The 22,992-nt window shown below is 47.7% G+C and overlaps 1 protein-coding gene across 1 annotated transcript in view; it reads right to left on the reverse strand.

The window, feature by feature from the left end:
* Positions 1–22,992, reverse strand: part of LOC135366337 (ATP-binding cassette sub-family A member 17-like) — an 82,961-nt gene that overhangs the window by 55,244 nt on the left and 4,725 nt on the right. The window contains exons 2-7 of the mRNA XM_064599008.1: positions 20,504–20,792; positions 18,452–18,768; positions 15,591–15,743; positions 6,417–6,660; positions 2,983–3,171; positions 257–435 (exon numbers count right to left, since the gene is read on the reverse strand). Of these exons, the coding sequence (XP_064455078.1) occupies positions 257–435; positions 2,983–3,171; positions 6,417–6,660; positions 15,591–15,743; positions 18,452–18,768; positions 20,504–20,789 (1,368 nt within the window). The 5' untranslated portion in view covers positions 20,790–20,792. The remainder of the gene's footprint in view (positions 1–256; positions 436–2,982; positions 3,172–6,416; positions 6,661–15,590; positions 15,744–18,451; positions 18,769–20,503; positions 20,793–22,992) is intronic.

The following is a 22,992-nucleotide window of genomic DNA, read 5'->3' on the forward strand; positions in this document are numbered from 1 at the left end:
ACAAATCATGGCAGATAACGATATCATTCGAGATGTTGGTTGGCAAGGTGCTTGCTATGCGGTGAAGTTCATTTTTAAGAGTGTGTTTTATATTTAGGAGTATGTATAAAGTATTTACAGGAATAAATAACGGATAATTGGTATTTATAAAGATGATTATAAATACATGTCTTTATATTTTAAGTATTATTTTAATTACAATGTATTTAAATACTGTCCATCCCTGTAACAGAGGTAAGTGGAGCTTGCGTCTTACCAGTACGGGAAAATAGAATGGTTGTGGAATTCCAGTGACCCACGGCAGCACGCGGGTCAGGTACCACACAAGAATGGCAATAGCGAACCAGGAAAGGACCATGACTGTCCACATTTCTGATATGGTGATGTTATCGTGCGGTGTCACATGTCTTGTTACAATAGACCATGTCGGAGTACCTGGGAACAAGTTTGAGTTTTCAATGGAGCACACAGTTGTGAGTAAGGTACCTCCGAACGTACACCCTGAAAACTGAATTTCACCGCATAGCACACTGTGCGCCAAACCACTGCCATGAATGATAGGGTTATAGCTTTTGATTCGAAGAGAGAGGGAGGTGTACGCCTTTTTGTGTCAATTATCATATGCCCAAGTTGACACAAAAAGGCGTACGCCTCCCTCTCTCCTCGAATCAAAAGCGATAACCCTATCATTCGTGGTAATGGTCGGCGCACAGCGTGCTATGCGGTGAAGTTCAGTTTTTAGAGTGTATGCTATGACGCGTTCGAGAAAACCCACCAATTGTAATTGATCGTTCGTTTCAAAATATTTGGAAACACAATTTTTCATGCCAAAAGTCAATAATTCAGATAGAACAACATGACAGTGTCGAAAACAGGATACCTGAACAGGAGCGAGTGAACACACATAACACGTATGTTAATCAGTTCAATGGCACACGACAGGATACAGACATGAATTGACAACGGATTGTACAGTACTCCAGTACTATAGTTCAAGACACAGCCAAAGTTCAATTCAGTTAATCTTAGGTTTACTCAGCTTTGTAACCTCAGACATAGGTACCTTATACGGGGTGGTTCTTTTTAGCAGCAATACACTCTTAAAAATGAACTTCACCACATAGCACGCTCTTCGCCAACCATCATCTCGAATGATATCGTTATCTGCCCTGATTTGTTGAAAGGGGGAAGCGTACGCCTTTTTTGTGACACTTATGCTGTTCACAATTGTCACAAAAAAGGCGTACGCCTACCGTTTTCACCAAATCAGGGCAGATAACGATATCACCCGGGATGATGGTTGGCTAGGAGCGTGCTATGCGGTGAAGTTCATTTTTAAGAGTGTACATTTTCGTAAAAACGGGAGTTGCCCTAGGACGATTTCAGTTTTGTCATTTGATTACTCGACGGGACTGCTACTCGGAAACCGTAATTTTTCTCAGGAAGGGAGTTGCCTCAGGACAGAAGCCGCCGATATTTCGAACAGAGACTGTTGTTCTTCTGGGCACCGTCCTCATCATTGGCATGGTATTTAAAGGGTTAGGTGTGACGTGTTTAAAGGTTCATGCGAATTGTTGGTCAGCAGCCCGGAGGGAAGAAAGGGTTCGTACGGCCGGAAAAAGTGTTAATCCTTCCTTCCTTCATGTAAAAAAATATTAAATTCGTGATAATGTACTGAAGTACAACTTTTAATTCATGTTAAATTTATCCTAGCGGTCTATCGTTGCTGATTTTGCACACCTCTCAACAGACGACGGCACACAGTCGGTGCGAGATGGAAAAGTTAATGAGTTCCTTGAAAGCATTAGATGGGTGAATGCCACTCGCATGTAATCGCATTTGTTTTCACCGTGTGATACGGAAAGGATGTTCTTCGGTGCTAATATCATTCGCTGGGAAGGGCATTTGAAGTTGCCGTGTGGAAGAGGTATTACACAGCAAACACCAAACCCAACATGCTAGACGGTGAGAGGGTGGACTAAAAATTCAAAGCTGCCTACACATCAGGCGTCATCCATCATGCATACACGAAAGTAGGGAACGTTGGGGTAAGACAGAAGTTTGCAGTTGAGTATGAATTATTATTTTTTGTGTTAAAAAAAAACTAGCCAAGGGCGTATTCTCAGGGGTCTACAGCTTCTGATCTGTAAATGCAGAACAGATTTAGGCGGTCTGAAATAAGCTCAGAAAAAGAAGTTAAAAAATGCAGATTATCTCATCTTGCCCCAACCCTCGCGGTAAGATGAGACACGCCGTGATAATGAATTACAGGTACAGATTATACAGATTATACTCCAACCATCAGTGTTTCATTGCGCCATTTTTGTAGACTGGCATTAGAGAGTGTGTCTGTGTAGTCTTATCCTGTGTGTCGACCACGACCTACCAGGTTATAACTACCATGTCACGGCATCCCTTCCCAGCGCCGCACTTGGAAGGTAGCGGTGGCGCTATTAATCGTCCCAGTTATTGCTTCCTCAGCTTCTAGAATACTTTGTACTTCAGCTTACCTTAGTACTTCTGTACAAGCGGTGAATATTCCGCGGAAGATGTTTCATTCTGAGGTTGATCCCTATGATCATTCTACGCGTTTCCATAGGAGCTATTGCTCTCGTGTGCTACAATAGTCGTACGTACGCTTCTGCGCGTTCAGAATTCAAATTTCCATCGTCCAATCGTGATGCAGATCTCGCGTGTCGATGAGTAGCACCCCTAGCGGGTTGTGTGGACGGGCTCCTTATAGGGGTTGCCGATTATGACATGGTCGTTAAAATCTAGTAGGTCGTGGTGCCGCCTCGCTTCAAGTCATGTACCAACCTTTCCTTTCTGGGTTCCTTTGCTTAGTTGGCAGCGGCTGTAATACTCGTACTGACAACACTTATGATGTTCCGAAAGAGCCTGGTGTCACGCGGTACGTTAACCTTATAAACTTCCCGGTGCATGCACGGCATAAATTAGAAGCAAAATGTTGTTCTGAAATACCTGTTAGGTCACTGTACAATCCGATGTTCCACAATGTCCAATGCGTTGCTGCAACAGGAGTGATACACAGCAGCAGCTTCTTCCCAACCGAAGCGAAGTAAAAAGAAGATAGGTCTGATCCGATTTCAATCACGGGGTAGAATGACAGCACAACCCAGTACAGGATGGAGAACGTTACACCAACGTTCGCTACAATTAAGAAATTGATAACGAAACCATTAACCACTTTGCATAGCATGCATTGCATCGCACTCCCACAGATCTTTTTACAAACTGCAAGCGCCACCTGTGGCGCGAAAGGGCTCATGGGAACTTCGAGCGCCTAAAAGCATCCAAACGTCCAGACGTCCGAAAGACATCCAGAGGCGGAGGTAGAAGAAGAACAACAACAACACTATGGGTTTGCGCAGCAGCAGCGTCAGCCGGGGTAAACCATAACAGAAGCAGACGACGGAGCGGTATACCTCAAAGTTCCCGTGCTACTTTTCGCCGCGCTCTTGCTGGCGAACGCAATTTTGTAAAATTGTCTATTACACCATCATGATGTCAACCGAGAACTTTATCAAAACACAAAATATACTCGTGGAACTGGATTTAACTATATTTGGTTTTTAGGTGCGGTACGTTTCTGAGCCCGTAACACGAGTTTTTGGAGTCAGAACGTGCGTTAGCGGCTCGCGCGGGAGTTTCTTTTTTTATCTATGAAAGACATCATGTGTGTACCGAATGGCAGAATTGATTCGCGGTGTTTCGCTTTTGCAGCTACCACCACAGGGCTACGAGCAGGATGCTGCATGTGTGCTCTGCATGCTGTTGAAGAGCGCTGTATATATGCGACACCAAATACAACGCCATACGAGCCTAATTGCAATCAAGTGCGATTGGTGTGCTGCTACTTGACGTGGGTTAATTGAAACCACGTAAGTTCACTGCCAACAGTGAAAGTACAAAGCGACACCTGCCAGTATTGCCTAGAGTAAACAGAGCCTTATCTCTTAAACGACATGACCACGTCGTTAAAAGAGCACTGTGGTGGCTTCCAAAATTTGTTTTGTTTTGGCCTGTGGCGCGCATAGGTCGGCGAATTAATTGATGATCTTCATCGACCTCACTCACAGTAACATCATGGAGAGCGACGTGATGTCGAATATACCATCGGCGATCATAGGCGTTGGTGGTAGAGGTACGACCGTAAACAAAAGTACTGTACAACGTGGGCATGGCGTGTATGTGTACTAAAAGGTTATTCATAATTTCAATGTACAAAAGCCATCTGTTACCCCACTAGTGCACATATACAAACTCATCTACCACCCGAGTACGTTTCCGTATCCTGCTCTCCTGTGCATGTGTCAGTGGACTTGTTTATCCGTGCAGTATGCCCGTGTACTGTAACACGCACTTCGTGTATTTGTGGGGTTAGCCAGGGAGTCACGTCCACATCTCGGAGCTGTAGACCAATATTAACACGTGTGAACAGATGGATACAGTGCATGCCCTGTTGCCGGTCCGGCGAAAAAAAAAATCGTCATGGTTCTACTACCGGCCATGATGGCGTGAGTACTGGCAGGAATCAGCTGTGCACCAACGATGTCGTGCTTTTTGCGACGGACCCATTATGGCCACTCATTGAAGAAATGCAAACGTCTAATCAGAATGTTCATATAGCCCTAGGTGAGAGATGGACCTTAAGTGAACCTTCGTAATTTCTGTGTGGTTATCACGATGCCCTTCTGTTTGGAGTTGTCAAGCTCCACAACAACTGTGTGTATTTCGAATTGATACATGTCATTATACCTGACATGATCTATTTTTCTCTGTTCTCGTCTGGTATTCTTACTCGGATGAGTAGTATGGTTCACTGAGGAAAAGGAAATACCTAGCAAACCAAGTGCGAGCATGTAAACGTAATCTCTGACATCATTTATTTACATTCGTAGTAGTCCGTAAATGGATGGATGGCGCTGACGGTCGATATCATGGCGTCGTTCTCAAGACATAAGGGACGATTGGCGCTACGCTACCTGTTTAGATATACCTTGACTAGGAGCGAGGCACGGCAGACGAATTCCATATTTCCAACAGAGAGCGCTGTACTGCCCGGCGAAGCAAGAAAATTTGTATACGGAATTTTATCTGTCATCTGCTGTCCGGAGTTTTATCGAAGCACCAGAATTTTATGTGTTCGAAATATGGTCGGCTCTCGCCCTGAAGTACCTTCTTTGACATTCGCTCACCGGTTCGCAGGTTTTTCCACTTATATGGGTACAGAAAAATGTACGACGTTCGTGTGCCATCCTTTCTTGTTCACCCAGCCACGGAGTACCCAGCACACTGGGTTCTAGGTTTTTGCCGACCTCAATAATGGCGAATTCGGGTGGTCATTTCGTGGCAACATTTTTTGCCAGATCCCGAGCAGTCATGTTTTCTTTGTCAAAGCGAAGCAATCTCGCCTGCTCGCGTGGCGCTTTCCGAGGAATTTGAGCCCTGCGCGGATGAGGTTTTTGGCATCCGCATCCGATCCGCAGCATACACAACAATTTTACAACCGCATCCGAACCGCTGAGCAAAACGCACAGTCCATATCCAATCCGCGAAATCCGCACGTTTAGAAGGACGCGTAAAGACCACCAGAAGCATGTTGGTATAATTTCGGATGCCTCCACTCTGTTACGGAAGGACTCACGACGACAAGCAAAGGTGAACCTTTCAACAAACGTGATAAGGACATACCTCTGGAACGCGTGGAACGCTACCTCGCTGGTTCTCCGTGGTTCAAAACGCTAGAATGCCTCCTCTCCCGTCTTGACGGCGCATGGCCAAAGGTGAACCCGAGCATGCGCTCGCTGTCGGCGCGCAATACAAATAAATTGCTGATGGAAAAATTACAGCACGCGGTATATCCGCATCCGATCCGCACACCGCAGAAAGTGCTAAATTTTCATCCGAATCCGCAAGTATCGTGCGGATATCCGCTTCCATCCGCGGATGGTGCAGGGCTCTACCCGGAATTTCCCAGCTAGCACTTTTTTCGCCCGGTCTCAAAACGATCGAGCAGCGGGTTGCCCAACTTCATCCGGTGTCGTCACATCCGCGTTGCAACGGTGGCGAGTGCCCTCACTGGCCCGCCTGTTGAAATCACGTGGATTAGCGGGCGACGGACGCGAAGAGGGGCGACCGCGATGCCCTTATCCATGTAACTAAAACCATAAGATTCCTAACACTCATGGTCGGGTGGCAACGGTCACGTGATCCAGCTCGGCCTCCGACCTCGCAATATCCTAGCACTAGGCCGTGTTGCCACAATATGACCACCCGAACACGCCATAAGTATAAACATTTCGCGAAAGAAACACCGTCAAGTTTGACTGGAAACATTGTTATATACGAGCGCAGCTTACACCTCTGGAACATGCAGGATACGTAACACTTACACCTCTGGAACATGCAGGATACCAGCAGCGTGTGCATTCCCACGTGGAAGCAAAACATGAGCATCGTAAACATAACGAGCCGGAAATCGGCATCCGAGAGGTACTGTTGGTTCTCACTCCCAAATCTCACATACACCAGAATTAACGATATGAGCAGAGAGCAGAATGTGGTAATCAAAAGTTGAGTGCACAAGTGGGCGATCCAGTAGATGCACTCATGTAGACCCATTAATTTCAGCATTTCCTGAAACAAAAGAAGACACGTCACGTTGTACACATACAGAGTGTGCCACACAAAAAGGGAAAATAGGTTCAGGTACAATTAGATGTGCGAAGTCACCAAGAATCAGGTATACCAGCCATGAACTTGAGTGGCAGTATGCTGTAGGCGATGTAGAAGGAGTGGTCCTAGTTCATTTTTTACTAGTTTTCTTTCTAAATTTTCTTCGTTCCCGCTTTATTCTGTCCAGCCAACATGTCAGGGCCTGCCGTTCGGCGCAGTGTTGCGGATTTGGCCGCTCAAAACGGATTTAAATCAAATCCGCACTTTTTTCTGAAGGTAGTAAATCAAATCCAAATCAAGTCCGGATTTAATTTTGGCACGTTATATCAAATCCTTTTAAATCCGGATTTGTTTGTCCGGCCCTAAATCAAATCCGCTTTTAAATCCGGATTTATCGAATCTTTTGACAAATCCGGGAGCCAAAATTCGTGCAGTAGCATTACTAGACCTATAACCATGTCTACAAATTACTAATACTGCACGTATTCACTAAACAACGCTTAAATAACAGCGTGACGTGGCACAAAGTGCAATAAATTTCGTCTGATTGACGAGGATATAAAGGGCCAACATATCAATCCGCTGGCCGAAATTTCATTCATATTTCAGGACAAATTTTAGAAAGACATTTTCGGTTACGCCTGCTCGGCGTGTACCAGACTATCAGTCACCACGTATCAGCCTGTGTCAGGGGCGGATCCAGACGCTCGGTTTGGGGGGGGGGGGAGAGGGAAATTCAATGTATAAACTTATGTTTTGGGGGGTGCAATTGGGGGTGAGCAATTTGTCGAGTTGCTTCTACTTACAGCCGTCTGCTCGCTCTACCACAGGAGCTATATAAATTATATCTATACCATTCGATAGAGAATGAGTTAGCGGTTCTAATGAATCTACCTTTAAGGGAATGCGTGTACCTGCTCATGAACAATAAAAGTTCGAATTTGTACATTTTTTGCAGGAAGTGGTGTGTTCGCTAATCGTTTCGTAGCGCCCCTTTAGAGTAGGAGTCACGGGACTTTTTCCGCGTGCTGTCTTGAACCCACAGTTTTTATCAGCCAAATTTGAAGGATGTGGTAAAACAAGAAGCGCGTTGCTATGAGGTCAAAGTTGGGAAAAAATTCGTACCAACATTTGCCGCCGCAACCTTCCGCCTCTCCATATCGGAAACGGTTCATCGGATGGAGCTTGAAATTGTTGCATTTGTCATCAATCGAGATGCTGTCTAACATATTTTTTTCATGGAAATTAAAAATTGTCAATTTCCTACCCTTGTCGATTTAAAATGGAACTACCCAAGAGTGGACAGAAGGCGACCTCACTGTGTCACCTCTAGCATTCGCACGCCCCGTGCGGGCAACGGGTCGGATCGTTGGGATCGTTGAATGTGGATGTTGTATTTCACGCGCGACCAGCCGCCGTACGATTAGCTGGAAGCTAACACCGGCCGCGCTTTAGAGGGCATGAATACTTCCCCCCGAGCTAGGCAGTCCCGAGCATTGGCCGAGCCCAGAGCTGCGTCGGCCTGCAGTGTGATAGAATTAGATTCCTCCTCACGAAAAAAACTCGTCCTCCGTCATTTAATTCCCTCGTGGGCTCAGACGGCTCTCCTCGCCGGCGCGTAGCCGACAGCTGGCCACTCCGCCGCGCGGATCTGTGCAATGCCAGTGGAAGAGGGGCGCAAAGGGAAGCCCAACGAAAATACATGTAATGAATGAATGATGTGAGTTGAGTTGAAGGCATCCAGAAAGAAAATAGTAAAACTTTATCGAAAATCAGCCGCACTTTCTGTTGCACTGCCAACGCGTAATTCGTTAAGTGCCCTTAAATTTTTGTGTTACACCAAAATAGAAAAAGTGATACTGATAAAAGTGTATTGGATCGTAGATGACTGGCTCACTCTGGGAGGGGCGGTGCACAACCCCCATCTCCATCATCACGTATCGTGTTGGTGTTGACTCGGGCTTCACGGGGCATGAGCAGTGTGGGGTTGGTAGGTATGATACACCTTCAAAAAACCGGATTTTGGGTCAGGAACCTCCTCGTCATTTAGCACCGAGCGAACACGCCCGACTGAAGGAATTCCTATCGCGGGCATAGGCTCAGCTACGCCCAAAAACACACGCCTGCGTCGATTTCTACCATCAGTACTCAAAAGACCACAGGTCGTTGGTTACTATACTCTGGGGGTCACAATTAAATGGATCGTTTATAAATCGTCGGACATGTTACGAATATTTATACTAAACATGTAGCCCATGGGTCTATTTTAATGCTGACGTTTCAGGGCTTTGTAAAAATTTTCCTCGCGCAGCACAGACTGTTGTAATCAAGGGAAAAAAAAGGGGGGGGGGCATGCGAGGCAGAGAGAGTGGCACACCTTGCCATGATTGTCTGTGGGAGTAGGGAAGGCTTGCCTTCCCGAAATCACGAAATGATAGGATGTGATATATTTATTGTTCGTTTTTACTTTGTTTTGACGTGAATGCGTGTACCTATATGCGTTCAGTATGACGGCGAAGACCAAGAATTTCGCGACATCATTTGGCAAGCTTGAAACGTGTCGTGCTTGAAAACTCAGCTAGAGGTCCACGGGAAAGGTGCCGTCCAATCGACAGAATAACGTTAACTGCGTTCAAAGAACTGCGCCTGGTGTTCCCTCGGTGCGGTGAGGGGAAGTGATTGGAACAAAACGGCTACTCCTGTCGCTCTGGGGAGAGGACGCCGCAGATTTCGGACAAGGTCACATCAATTCGCGTAGAATGTACAAATGCGAAATGGCGCTTCGGTCAATTTCAAATCCATGCATCTTGTGAGGGAGCTTGGCGAAATCCACGCGCAAATCCGCTGAAAAAGGGGCGATTCAATCCAAATCCAAATCATTCGTGGAAAATGCGATTGCATCCAAATCCAAATCATACCTGGAATATGCGATTGATTCCAAATCCAAATCCTGCCCATATTTTTTTGCGCAAATCAAATCGCAAATCAAATCTGCCAGCTCTCCGGTGGATTTAAATCCGGATTTAAATCAAATCCGTGGATTCAAATCCGCAACACTGGACTTCGGCGCCCTCTTTGGCGACGGCGCCCAGGGCGGCTGCGCCTGTCGCTACGGCTCTTGAATGGAGTATTTTCCCTCCCCCCACCCCCGTGTCAAGACTACCATTAGTTTGGAAGACGTACCAGAGTCAAAGTCATCTAAAACGAGCAGTAAGCAGTTTGAGCACTCAATCGCTGCTGCATGTCGTATACGTTCTACTCCAAACGGCAAATCCGCATCCCTGGTCACACTAGCTTAGTATGGCATGACGTGTGCTTTGACGTGTGAACAATGTTGATAACAACAGCTGGGCAGGTTGATGCATATCTGAGGCAAAAGCGGCAAAAAATGACGGTAATGCAGGACGCACAGACTGGCTGCTGTGTCCTGCCCTACCGTCTTATTTGCAGTTTTTGACTCTGGTCACTTAAAGTGACAGTCCTGTCGAAAACATAGGTCTGGGAAACACCGCCTTATGATTTCTAATACTCCTCACAACAACTGTGCAAAATATTTAAGAAGAAATCGTATCCAACGATTTATAATCGACTTTTTTCTATGCCGCAGTTGGTCCCGAGTAAAGGCCGCAGCGAGCTCTCGCGTGACGTGCATAAGAGCAATGCCGCACGTGACTTGCGCATGCCTGTTTGCGCGATAGTTGATTGTTGCGTGCTAGCATTTGTCCATTATGATGTTTTTGAGTAGCAATCATGCGTTATGTAGACTAAAATGCAGAATAGCGTCAATGTAAACGCATGGATCACGACGTAGCCTTCTGTTCAGTACACTCATAGACAAAAACACCTCTCTGCATTCCCAGCAACGGCGCAGTCCTCCGCTCCACTTTGTCCATTGGGGAAGTCATGCTCACGTGACGGCTGACGTACATAGAGGATCCTTGGGGCAAGGAGTATGCGAGGGAGAAAAACGAAACCGGATGTCTTCAGAGGAGTATTTTTTATTCGATATCTCGTAAACCACGCCATTTTGTGAGCTGAAACTTTCCACCCAGCATGTAAGCTTCCGTGGCAGTTGGAAAAAAATCAACTTCCTGTTTTCCCGGACTGCCCCTTTAAGGCCTAATCCGCCATATAGCAGCGTGCTAATATAGCGCTCCAAAACATCACGCAAAAACAGTGTCGGACGGTTCACACTCCCAAAGCAGCACTAGCGCCACAATATAGCGGAAGTTTGGGGGTCGTTTCCGGTATCTCCCATCACAACGCCTTCGGAGCATGCGCACGAACAAGTTCGATCAACTGAATGAACGAAAAATTCCCACACATGGGTGACAGTTTCGAAGGTTCCATTGTGGTCTGTGTGATGTGAAATGCGGAAGCAACTTCACGGCTTCCGCAGCGTCATCGTTGAAGGGCATCCTCATTGGCCAACATGGAATATTTAATCTGTCCATAATTTCGTGGCGTGGTACCTATGAGGGCTATGGCAGATCTATCGAATCCCGATTTTTTTTAGTTGGTTTCTTCACCGATGAAAGAGAAAATTTTTTACGCCGCTTTTTTTGCGACGTCCCGTACGTGGTTTGCTTCGAACATAAATTCCAGACGTTCGCGCCATGGTGTCCAGTTTCATTCGGGAGTGAATTCCGCAAGTCTTGCGTGATTTGCGCTGCTCTGTCGCCGCTAGTATTAGAATGCAGATTTATTCTTTTCCAAACAATACCCAACAATACCGAACGCAAGTGCAACCAAGCAGCGTTTCTCTAAGCGTTTCTCTTCCCTGCTCAATAATATAAGACTGCCTAACCCATAACAATTTGTGAAAACTTTTTTGTCGCAAGATTCCCGCTTCACTGTGTTTGTTTTCATCCCAATTTTGGGGCGACGGTCAGGTGTCATGGCGGTCCCAGTGGCCAACAGCAAACCAACGAGCGGTGCGCATCCGCGATGGACAAGTCGAGCCTCTTTTTTAGGCTCCTCCCATTAGTCACAATACATTTTACTACACGGCAGTGCATTGAACTAGCGTGTAACCTGTCGACCTGTCAGGAAGCATTGGATCCACGCTTTTTGAGAAGCTGGCACCTTAGACACTAGGTGGTGCTCTGTGTATGCTCAAATGGCATTGATTTCAATTATCATTAAAGACAGCATGCCTCCGTGATAGCGGCATGAGACATATGTGCATGAATATAAAGAAGGACACGGTATAGTAAACTATACACAACATTTAATGGAATGAACTAACAATGAAGCAGGCCCGCTCACGAGCGGTGGTGCCGATGACGTTCCGAGCTGGTGTTGGGGACACATAATTTTAACAGAATATTTGATAAAGTGCCATCTGAAGATATCAGGACGGCGTAGCCGGAAGGTGGCCGCTCTCATCACCACTGATAGCACGAGCTCAATTCTCACAGTCTTTTGTAGCAAGTCCACTACAATTGAGGAAGACGCCTTCTCAGGCATTCCTCCATTAAGGCAACGAAGCATGCGGCATATCATAACCAGTGTGTGAGATGAACACACGCAAATGAACGAAGCACATGTTTAAGCCTTTGTGTGCTGCATGATATAGGAGACGTGCACTTCTCTAGGTGGCGCGCTAAACACAGTGGCGACAGTGCCAAAGTGCGAGAATTTTAATCTCTGGTCGCTCCCTGCTTCGTCTTTTCATCACTACCGACTTCACTTCCATTCAGAAAAAAAAAGGAGAAAAATAGGACAAAACACGGCCGCTGCACGTGCACGCTCGCGGAAGCTACACGACCGCTTAGCGCCTGCATTCTCCGCTCCGAAACTTTACTGCACGGTCCCTATAGTATTAGCTTGAGAGCACTAGAGAAAAAATAGCCGGAGCTCTTTGGCTGCACGTATAGTATATGTTATGGCTCTCAGTGGTGAGTTAGCTCACCCTGACGGGAGGAATCACGTGTTATGTGACCTTCTGACGCCATCCACTCAAACGTTGCCTGCCTGCGTACTGCTGATGAGGCCCAAGAAGGACGAAGCAGCTGCCCAGTACTGGCAAAGCGGCGTTTGACTTACAAACATATGCTATACGTGCAGCCAAAGAGCTCCGGCTATTTTTTTCCCTAGTATACTTCACTGCCTTTGCACTGGGCTTTCAGTGGTGAGTTAGCTCACCCTGACCGGAGGAATCACGTGTAACGTGACCTTCTGACGCCATCCGCTGAAACGTTGCCTGCCTGCGTACTGCTGATGAGGCCCAAGAAGGTCGAGACAGCTGTCTAGTACTGGCATGGCGACGGTCGACTTACAAACATTGCTTGAGAGCAAGTTGGCGGAGCGGGAGCATAGCCATCCTGCCGCAGAGGTCGAAAACGCAGGTGAATCGGAACAGAGAGCTGCTAAGAACAGTAGTCTTATTGATCAACCGAACAAATCCGAACCTATATTATTTTTCTACTGCGTAACTTTAATGAATCTGAAGCGGTTACCAGTTCGTCAAATTGTGACAGGTGGAATGTTCGCTTCAGTAAGAAAGTCACCGTTGCTCAGCGGTATCAGCCAGTGTTGACACCCAAATTGACAGTGTGCCTAATGAGTACTTAACGTACTTTGCATAGTACTTCGTACTTTACTTTGTTTTATTACATCGAAGCTAGAGTGTGCCTTTCTTCGCGCGTCAGTTTTTACTTGAAGTACTAATGAAGCCTGGTACTTTGTACTTATTTTAAGACAATGCTGATGTTTTGCCCATCGCTGGATGACATTTTATTGTGGCATTGCATTTTCGGAGCACCTTGTATAATTGCCTCTTAGCCGTCCCATCGGCGGGTCCACTGGTTCCCTCCATGGCAACCCCATCATCTCGTGACATCACTATGAAGCATTCCCCCAGAGAGACGTTATGATGAAGTGCCTGCGTCTCGAGGTGCGAGACCCGAGGTAGGTCTGTTGGAACAGGTGTTCAGCTATGCGGCGCCAGTGTTACATAGGTATATGGAAAACAGGCCTGCTGAGCCTTGCATATAAGGCATACTGTGGGACCGGTTGCCTTTCGCGGCACAGTGAGAGTATGACAATCTGCTCTCACGTCTGTCCGTTTCCAATTAGTTTTCACGAAAAATTAATAGACCTCTACCCAAGAAACGTCACCGTGACGCAATCACGACGTTGGATGACATAGTGAGACCGAAACAACGCGCACGAAGAACGTCGTCGTCTTACTGGCAACAGCTCCTTCCTTCCTCCTTCGCATAGCTTATGAGTTGCTCGTTTGTAATTTCTATTGGAAGTCGACGCAAATGAGTTGACGTTCGTATAGTCGCTCTGGTGCCTTCGCGACCATGCGCCTCGCATTCTCAGCCGCTACTGAAAGAAAAGACTGCTCCCACCCAAGAAGTCGATGTCGTAATCCTGTGCAGGGGCGGATGTAGGATTTTCCCGGGGGGGGGGGGGGGGTCGGCTGTGGACAAGTGCCACGTGCATGCTGGGATTTGTCCACTGAACCCTATCTTCAAGTCTGGAATTGAGGGGGTCCGGCCGCCCTCCTTGATCCGCTCCTGATTCTGTGTGGAATGTGTGTACTGTGCTGGACATAAGTTTACGGAACGCGCGAGCGGCGTATTTTCTCTGGGCAGAGACACCCTAGCGGCGAGCGGAAGCGGGCGAGTCCACGCGTTCAGAGGGATGAAAGAGTGTGCTTGTGGCGACCCACCGTGGTAGTAGTGGTAACTTTGCTTTTGAGTGTAACGAACGCCAAAATGGCTTCGTTTTCGGTCTGCTGCACCGAGCGCGAGTGGAAGTCCCTCCGCTATCGGAGAGATAACAGGGCGCTAAGATGAATTGGGGTGACAACGGGCTGCAGTGCCTAGCTTTTTTCTTTTTTTACGCCTCAGCGTAATGTAGCTGACATGGCGCAGAGCCCGGACTTAAACATCATCGAAAACGTCTGGGGCAGCCTGAAGAATAGGATGAGCAAGAGACGGACGCCTACAAGGACCAAGGACACACTCTGGGAATTTATAGAAGCAGAGTGGCGCTTGCTACGTGAAGACGTGGACCTTGTCCGTCGGCTATACGATTCCCTTCCTGTGCGTATGGCCCCAGTTATTGCTGCGAAAGGGGGCCGACAAAGTATTGAGACAGTATCGTCTCCCCCTGCCTCTTTTTTTGTGTGTGTTCAAGGGTATACGCTCTTTTCTTCTGTTTTTGTCTAATAAAAAAAGAAAAAAGCTAGGCACTGCGAGCCCGTTGTCACCTCAATTCATCTTAGCGCCCTGTTATCTCTCCGATAGCGGAGAGACTTCCTTCCCGCGATAGCCACTCGCGCTCGGTGCAGTAGACCGAAAACGAAACCATTTTGGCGTTCGTTACACTCAAAAGCAAAGTTACCACTACTACCACGGTGGGTCGCCACAAGCGCACTCTTCCATCCCTCTGAACGAGTGGACTCGCCCGCTTCCGCTCGCCGCTAGGGTGTCTCTGCACAGAGAAAATACGCCGCTCGCGCGTTTCGTAAACTTTTGTCCAGCACTGTACCTAGTTCTTGTTGACTTTGTGGGAAAGGCCACGTGGACACAAATATGGGAAGTTCGGTAGCCATTTTTAGAAACAGAACAGAGCAAGACTAATAATATATGTAGTGATCGCACAAAACCACAAAATTATTATCGATTACACAACGCTCTAAAGTACAACGCTGTGATCCATAGGGTTTTTCTTGTGACTTTGTTTTTCTTCCACCCTCTTAGTTCCAGCATACCAAACCAGTTGTACCGTCTCACGTCATTTGCGTGCAAGTACGTCTATTTTCAGACACGACGGAGATGCCACTTTTGACGAGATTGATGCATTGTTCAGCGAGTTCTATCAGATACTGAGTTGAAGATGTCGCAATGCGGAAGGAATATGGTATACCTAACCTTTATGCCAGATCCTGTTTCCGTAACTATAATGCTGACTTGCATGCAGAAGGGCACCACGAACACCAGCGCCAAAAGAATGAACGTGCTGAAGCGGTAAAAGAGACGTGGAGCATCTACTAATGTTGGCATAGGTACGTGCCTGGTTAGGACCTGTAATAACAAATGTAATAACATACCTTAGGGTATTCACATTAGAAATCGATTATAAAAAAGTACTTCAAAAGTACACCTTCTGATACCTGAATACACCTGAATACACCTGATATTCTATCAGGACACACACAGCCCCGGATGCTCATCCGGGGCAATGTGATAAGAACAACAACGGGAACACTCTGATGTTTGAACTTGATGTGATGGTTCATTTTCGCGACATCTGGAGGGTGTCCCGAAAACAGCCTTTACCTGTCATAGGGGTTTGTTTGAGTTTGTTCGGATGCCTTTCGGTTTGTCTAACTCTCCCGCCAGTTTCCAACGGCTAATGGATTCCGTATTGGGAGATGCGAAGTATAACTTCGCAATGGCGTACATGGATGATGCCGTAGTGTTTTCCAGAAACTTTCAGGAACACCTGTAAATCGTCCTCGCAAGGATGAAGCAGGCTGGGCTAACCATCAACCCCCGCAAGGTGCAGTTAGCATCGCCTAGGATCAGCCGTCTGGTCTTCGTGGTGGAGGACCATCAGTCCTAGCGATGACGAGCTAAAGGCGATCATGGATTATCCTCTTCCCGGTAACGTAAAACCTTGTAACATTCCTTGGGCATGGTTTCTACAGACATTTCAATCCTAATTGTGCTTAGTTTGCGCAGCCGCTTAACCAGCTGTTGCTCAACGATACCACGCTGGCAGTGGGGAGAAGAGCGGGAACGATCCTTTCGAGCTCTTTCTCACGCAATCGCTAATACGGCCAAGCTATATTTGCCCGACCTGAACAAACCGTTTGTTGTGGAAACAGATGCTAGCGTTTATTGTGTAGGCGCAGTTCTCTTGCAGGGGCATGACGCTATTCTGTGTCTACTGGCTTTTGCAAGTCGCACGCTGAATCCGGCAGAACGGAATTATTCCGTCACGGAAAATGAGTGCCTAGCGATCACCTTCGCTCACAGGAAGTTTGATCCCTGCCTGGACGGCACCACTTCCACCGTAGACACTGACCACCAGGCACTTCCTTGGCTGCAGCAGTTCCACAACCCGTCTGGACGTCTTGCCATGTGGGCCCTGATGCCACAAGGCTACTCCTTCAATGTGGAGTACAGGCGGGGCTTGATGAACGTGGTAGCAGACGCGCTATCCCGTACGCCTCTGTAGGAGGGGGAAGAGGAAGGCACCGAGGCGCCTTTTCAACGTCTGGCAGCAGCCCAAGTGGCACAAGACGTATCTTCGTCTTGGGGCACGGTCGTGAGCAGAGAGCAGCTCCTAGACGCTCAGAGAGCGGACGGCCTTTGTCAGCGGGTGTCTCAATGGTTAGCTGAGCAGGACTCGGCAGGCACCGGAACGACTGACGGACGGCAGGACTCCTATCTGCTGGGCGAGGATGGCGTCCTGTTCAGATACATACCCCAGGAGACGATGACGGCTCATCCCCAAGCAGAGTCGTGGTGCCACGGAAGTTGCGTAAGTCTTTCATAGGTTACTTTCATGACTCGGCATTGGCAGGTCACAGCAGTGCCAGGAAAACTTATGAAAAGTTATGTCAGGTTGCGACATGGCCCGAAATGAGGCAGGATGTAACTAAGTATGTTCGTACTTGTTCGATATGCAGAGAGCAAAACCTCGTGGTGGTTTACCCCCTGGGCGCTTACAGCCAGTTCATAGCAATAGGCCCTGGCAAATAGTTGCTTGTGATGTGACGGGACCTTTTCCCTTAGTAGTCCTAGAGCTAACCAGTACTTGTTTGTGCACGGTTACTGATCATTTCACAAAGTGGGTTGAGCGCTCTTCCTCTCAGGACGCTGACTTCTTAGAGAGTATGAAAACAACTACTCGACACCTGTTGCCGGTTCGGGTTTCCCGTTCAGTTGATCACTGGCAATGCAACCTACTTCAAGTAAGGTGTTCTCAGACTCTTGCACTGTCTTAGGCATTCAGCACAAGCGCTTTGCGGTGTACCAGAAATTCATCGCAGCACCCGCCGACGTGGCCCACTACAGAAGGCCAAGCAGCAGCCGACCCACGGAGATGTCGCCACAGCATTGGCCACGCTCAGAACGCTCAGGCCTCACCTTCTGAAGGCCTCCTCCCCAACGAGGACGAATGCGGACGTAGTCCTAGAGATGTCCGCCGATGAACTATGAGTGACGGGTGGGACGCCTGAGAGTGGGGGGATATGAGCTATCGCTCTCGTTTATTGATTTTGCCACGAGATGGCGGGACAGGTGGTTGACGACACGTGTTAGGGGGGCGGGTCAGGTACATATAAATACACGGGCACTGCTTGGGTGCGGTGGTTCTTCTGTCTTCCTTTTTGTTTGACGGTGTTGGCGGTATACCGTTGGAATCTCCCAGTCTCTGACGCCCCGAGGTTGTGGAGACACGGGTTTCCACAAGCTATTGCATTTCCTACATTTACTGTAATAAACGTGTGTTAAACTCGAACAAAAGTAAGACTGTGATATTGAAATTATACAGAGTTCATTCGAAGTACCATTTTTAAGTCCTCTCCATTAAAAAAATTTGCCGTGTCTCGACACAACCTAACCCCACCCCAACCTCGTTTTGGTCTTCGCTTCACCATTACCACGAACCAGAATGTAGGAGCCTACTCTACAGTCGTGTCACGGACGTCATAACGAAGTATAGTTGTAGTCGCCACCTAACCTCTTTTTCTGAAACTCTCCCATTAAACCTTTGGTCTCACCTGGTCGCTTAGCGCTGACGGAGCCACGTTTCGTTCAACCCATTTCAAGTGAGCCCGTTCAATCTGCGCCTGAAGAGAGACGATCATTGGAAGTGCGGGTGACACCGGTTCGTAGTACGACTGTCTGAATACGCCGAGGTCATCCGTCATGTTAACGTGAACCACGACACTGTAGTTCAGGTCGTTCGTGTTGGATCCATCTGAATGTAGGAACACGCAATAGTCGTTCGTTTGGCAATTCTCTTGCACCTCGCTCATTTCGCCGAGCTCCACAAATGGTCGTGACTTCTTCGGGTCAGGCGGGATCTGTGTAGGATCTGCACAAAGTCAGACAGATGTGTATTTAGTAAGTCATATTAAAGGGACTATGAAATTTCCCGAACCCCCATACTTTTTTTCGATGGAAACTGTTCTTCCCGCAGAGAAACTAATATGCCACAAATTTTTCCCGACGAAATCGCTCCACTCTGCGAGGAGCGCGCGCTGCAAATGTCTCTTCGGCGTTCCTCCTCTCCCGCGCATATTTCCCTGCCGATGGTGTAACTGTACGGACCGCACTTCGGTTCTCCGTTACGTCACCGGTGTTGCACAATGGCAAGTAATGCCGCGAGCTCGCGCTGTGGCTGCCGCCACTGCCGAAATCTGCCGATCGCGCGAAAGCTGCTGTCATGGAGATTTCCACTCCCGATGAACGCATATGCGGGATCCTACGGCGCATGCTCCTGGTGGAATTCCTCGGCTCGGCAACACGTCACGATGACGTGTTGCTGAGCCGGCCGTGGTCGCGTCAAGTTACCCGTTGTGTCTCCGCTCGGCAGCTCCCCACGGCGCGGCGCCAGCTGTCCTCCCTTCGCCGCTCCGTTTAAATTCGCTCCCGAGAAGTCCGCTCGCGCGACGAAAGTAAAATTTCGGTTCTAGACTCAGAAAAATGTATTCTTTCGAACGAAACGAAGAAAAAAATCGTTTCATAGTCCCTTTAACGTGGAAAACACTGCTATTCGATCTTGGCTCATATGTCGCACCATCACGTGGCAACCATCCAAGACATATTTAAAAACATCGGCCGTACAGCTTAACTTCCAGTTCCAGTTTTTTTTTTCTTTTTTGCATTCTCATAGTTTCGTTTTAAAGCTACAAGGTGGAACAATGCTTTGAAGAAAAGTTATATAACATTGATACAAATGCCTCCGACTCTTGCAAAAGATGAACTCGTTCTCGATGAGGACTAAGCAATGCATCAGTATATTGGTGGCTCTGTTTCGTACAATTGTATTCGAGGTATAGTGATGACACCACATACGCCAAGGATGAGATGCAATACTCACATTTTGTATTATGATGCGTTAAGTGCATGGTACTTGACATAAAACAGTATTCTGAGGTATTATAATTCGAGGTATAGTGATGACACCACATACACCAAGGATGAGATGCAATACTCACATTTTGTATTATGATGCGTTGAGTGCATGGTACTTGACATAAAACAGTATTGTGAGGTATTATAATGCCGATGCTTCTAGCTGATGTGTATTACCTGTAATACATGGCTTCCTAAAAAGCACCAATATACATAATTTGTCCGCTGGTTATTGAGTACAGTCATTCTCCAGTCATGCTTCGTTTCGTGCAGTTATATCTCCTGTGTGACAGTCTCCTGTGCACGTCTATCGACGATCCTTCCACGATGTGATGACATAGCGCTGATCAATATCAAGTACATTCCACTCCCCGCTGTCAGTTTAGGTATTGTCAGTATTGTCAGTTATTAATGCGGATCTCCCAGCTGTGGGGTATAGCTCTCTCTTCTACACATCCTGATCACTTGTCCATTACCCGAACCTCATCGTCGTCATTATTTTCATGAATTTTATCGAGATCACACGCCACTATATGCGGCCCTATTGCTGGGTGATGAACCTCTTATACCTCCTTCAGGAACTTTTATCCTTTTTAGGGATATTGGGTTTCTAAGTCCACTATAAGTTTCGTTACAGTCATGTTTATGCTAACCTCCCATCACGTCGAATATTAGAGAAATGTGATACCTACCCTCCAAATCTGGAAACGCATTCGATACCATAAAAGCAGCATATGGAGACGACGGTCCGTACACCAGCCTCAATTTCGCAAGCACTGGGGGAACCACAGGCGGATGAACCTTTGCAGGAACGTAGGATGCCCCTCCAGTGTCTGGCAAGTAGGCAGCGTTTAGAAGCGCGATCGTAAACAGAAACGCAAAGACGATCTCCACAGCAGTTAGGCACGGGTGACGCAGAATGGTTTGAATCCAAATGTTTTTCCAGAGCATAATCCGGATCTGTTTTAGGCATCCCATGTCCTGCACCATACAAGAATGAAAGTGAGGCAAGTACTGCTATCCATTGGTACTGCAGGCAACACAGCGCGTCGTTAGGGTGAATCCTCTCGTTAGGGGGCACTCACAGCCGTCGCGAGGGAGGGGAGTTTGCGCCCGGGCCAGGGCCTTCTCCCCCGCGCAGACACACACTGCCTCACTGTCGTCAGAAGCCTTGTAAACAAAGAAAGGAAAACTCCCGTAGACCGTAAATTCAAATTATCTTGATTCCTACTTTATACTTGTGACAGAGCTTCAGGTGACGAAGCTAAGGTTGACTTTGGCTCGCGCTGAGTGGTTGTTTTGTGTGCTTGTTTGCCGGTCCGCTACTAGCATCGTAGAAGCTCAGACTCGTCGCCATTTGTGATATCCTTGCCCAAAAGGTAACAAGTCAGATATCGTCCGTCCTGTTCATCTGCCAGCAACACGTCCGTAACCAGCTTGACTCTGCTCGAGTGCTTAGGCTTGTGTTTCCCGGTGGACATCGATGCACGTCCATTCTGACATATCTTAGCTATATGACCAGCCTTCCCGCAAGAGTGGCATCCTTCTTTTTTGAATCTACATGCATCGGGTCCGTGGTTGGTATTTCCACAGCGGAAGCACCTGCGACTGACGGTTACTGGTCCCGCAATCTTATGGACAGGAACTTTAGAATGAAGCTGGCGTCATTCTGCTTCAGCCGCCAACGAACTCTCCGCCAAACGAATGGCTGACTCCAACATCAACTCTTTTTCCAGGACAAGTCTTGCTCGCACCCTCGGATCCGCGAACGATGAAAGCTGTCAACAACGAGCAAGTCCGGGTGTCCCTCTCGCCTTCATATTCGCAGCGGTCAACAATGGCTGAGAGTCTACCGACTCGTTTTCTTCCTGTCGAAGAGCTTTAAATGCTCAAATTCTTTGAACCGCTTCGGTGTGTAATGTTCCGACAGCTTTGCCATGATGTCACTGGAAGAAACTTCCATAACGTCCTTGGGTTGCAGATTGTACCGGCGCATGAAAACTTCCGGGCTCAACGAAGAAGGAGGAGATCTCTCTTGTCGGTGTCGTCGGTAACTCTTCCTACCCGAATAGCAGCGAGGAACCTCACTTGAAACATGTTCCATTCTTCCTTCGAAGGATCGAACGTTCCCGGTCCACGCAAGCCGCGAAGTCTCTGAGGTACTCGACTCGTCGAGCTGGATGACTCTTCGTCGTTACGGCCCGTGACAATAATATCGTCGAGATAGCAAGCCACAGACGGCAGTCCTGAGATAACTTGTTCCATTGTGCGCTGGAAAACAGCAGGTGCCGAGGCTATCCCGAAAGGCATACGATGGAATTGGAAGAGACCCTTGTGCGTAATTGTAACAAGCATTTTTTTTTTGCTTCTTCGTCGAGTTTAATTTGAAGGTATGCTCTTCCGGCCTTGGAATGGGACATTGTGCAATGGCCAGCTGCGGGTTAACCGTGACACTAAAGTCTCCGCAGACACCCACGGCCACGTTTGGTTTGGGCACGGTCACGATTGGTGTCGCCCAATCTGATACCTCCACCGGTTGCAACACTCCATTCTTCACCTGACGTTGTAAATCGGTCTCTACTGCCTGTCTTGTGGCAAAAGGTATAGGACGTGGTTTGAAGAACTTCGGTTGTGACCCCTCACGTACATGAAGATGGACCAGCAACTTCGTGCACCTTCCGAGGCGAGGGCGGAAGAGCGCTGAAAATTTTCCCAAAATCTCGTTTTGTGACTCCTTGGCAATACCGACGCTCCCCACAAACAGCCTGTTGAGGTCGATATCCAGTCGCCTAATCCACTCTCTTCCAAGTAAATTCGTGTGTTCCATTCGTGTGAACAACACCTGCAACCTTTGCGTTCGGTTTCCGAACGAAACATCCAATTCCGTTTGTCCACGAAGTGGAATTTCGCCCTTATTCAAACCGCGTAGTCGATAAGGCGAAGTCTCTGGCTTCGGCTTCCCAAGCTTTATAAACGTGCGGTCATCCAGCAACGTGGCCCGTGAACCAGTATCCACTTCCAAATTTCCACTTCCACTTTCGCTTTTCCAAATTCACGAAGCCAGTTGTGATAACTAGTAGAGACATTGAGTAGCAACAGCAACGTTTATTACAAAGTGGAACCGCGACTGGAATGCAGCGCGGACCGGCACAACAAGCACACAAAACAACCGCTCAGCGCG

Source organism: Ornithodoros turicata, chromosome 8, assembly GCF_037126465.1.
Source record: "Ornithodoros turicata isolate Travis chromosome 8, ASM3712646v1, whole genome shotgun sequence".
Classification (NCBI taxonomy): Eukaryota; Metazoa; Arthropoda; class Arachnida; order Ixodida; family Argasidae; genus Ornithodoros; species Ornithodoros turicata.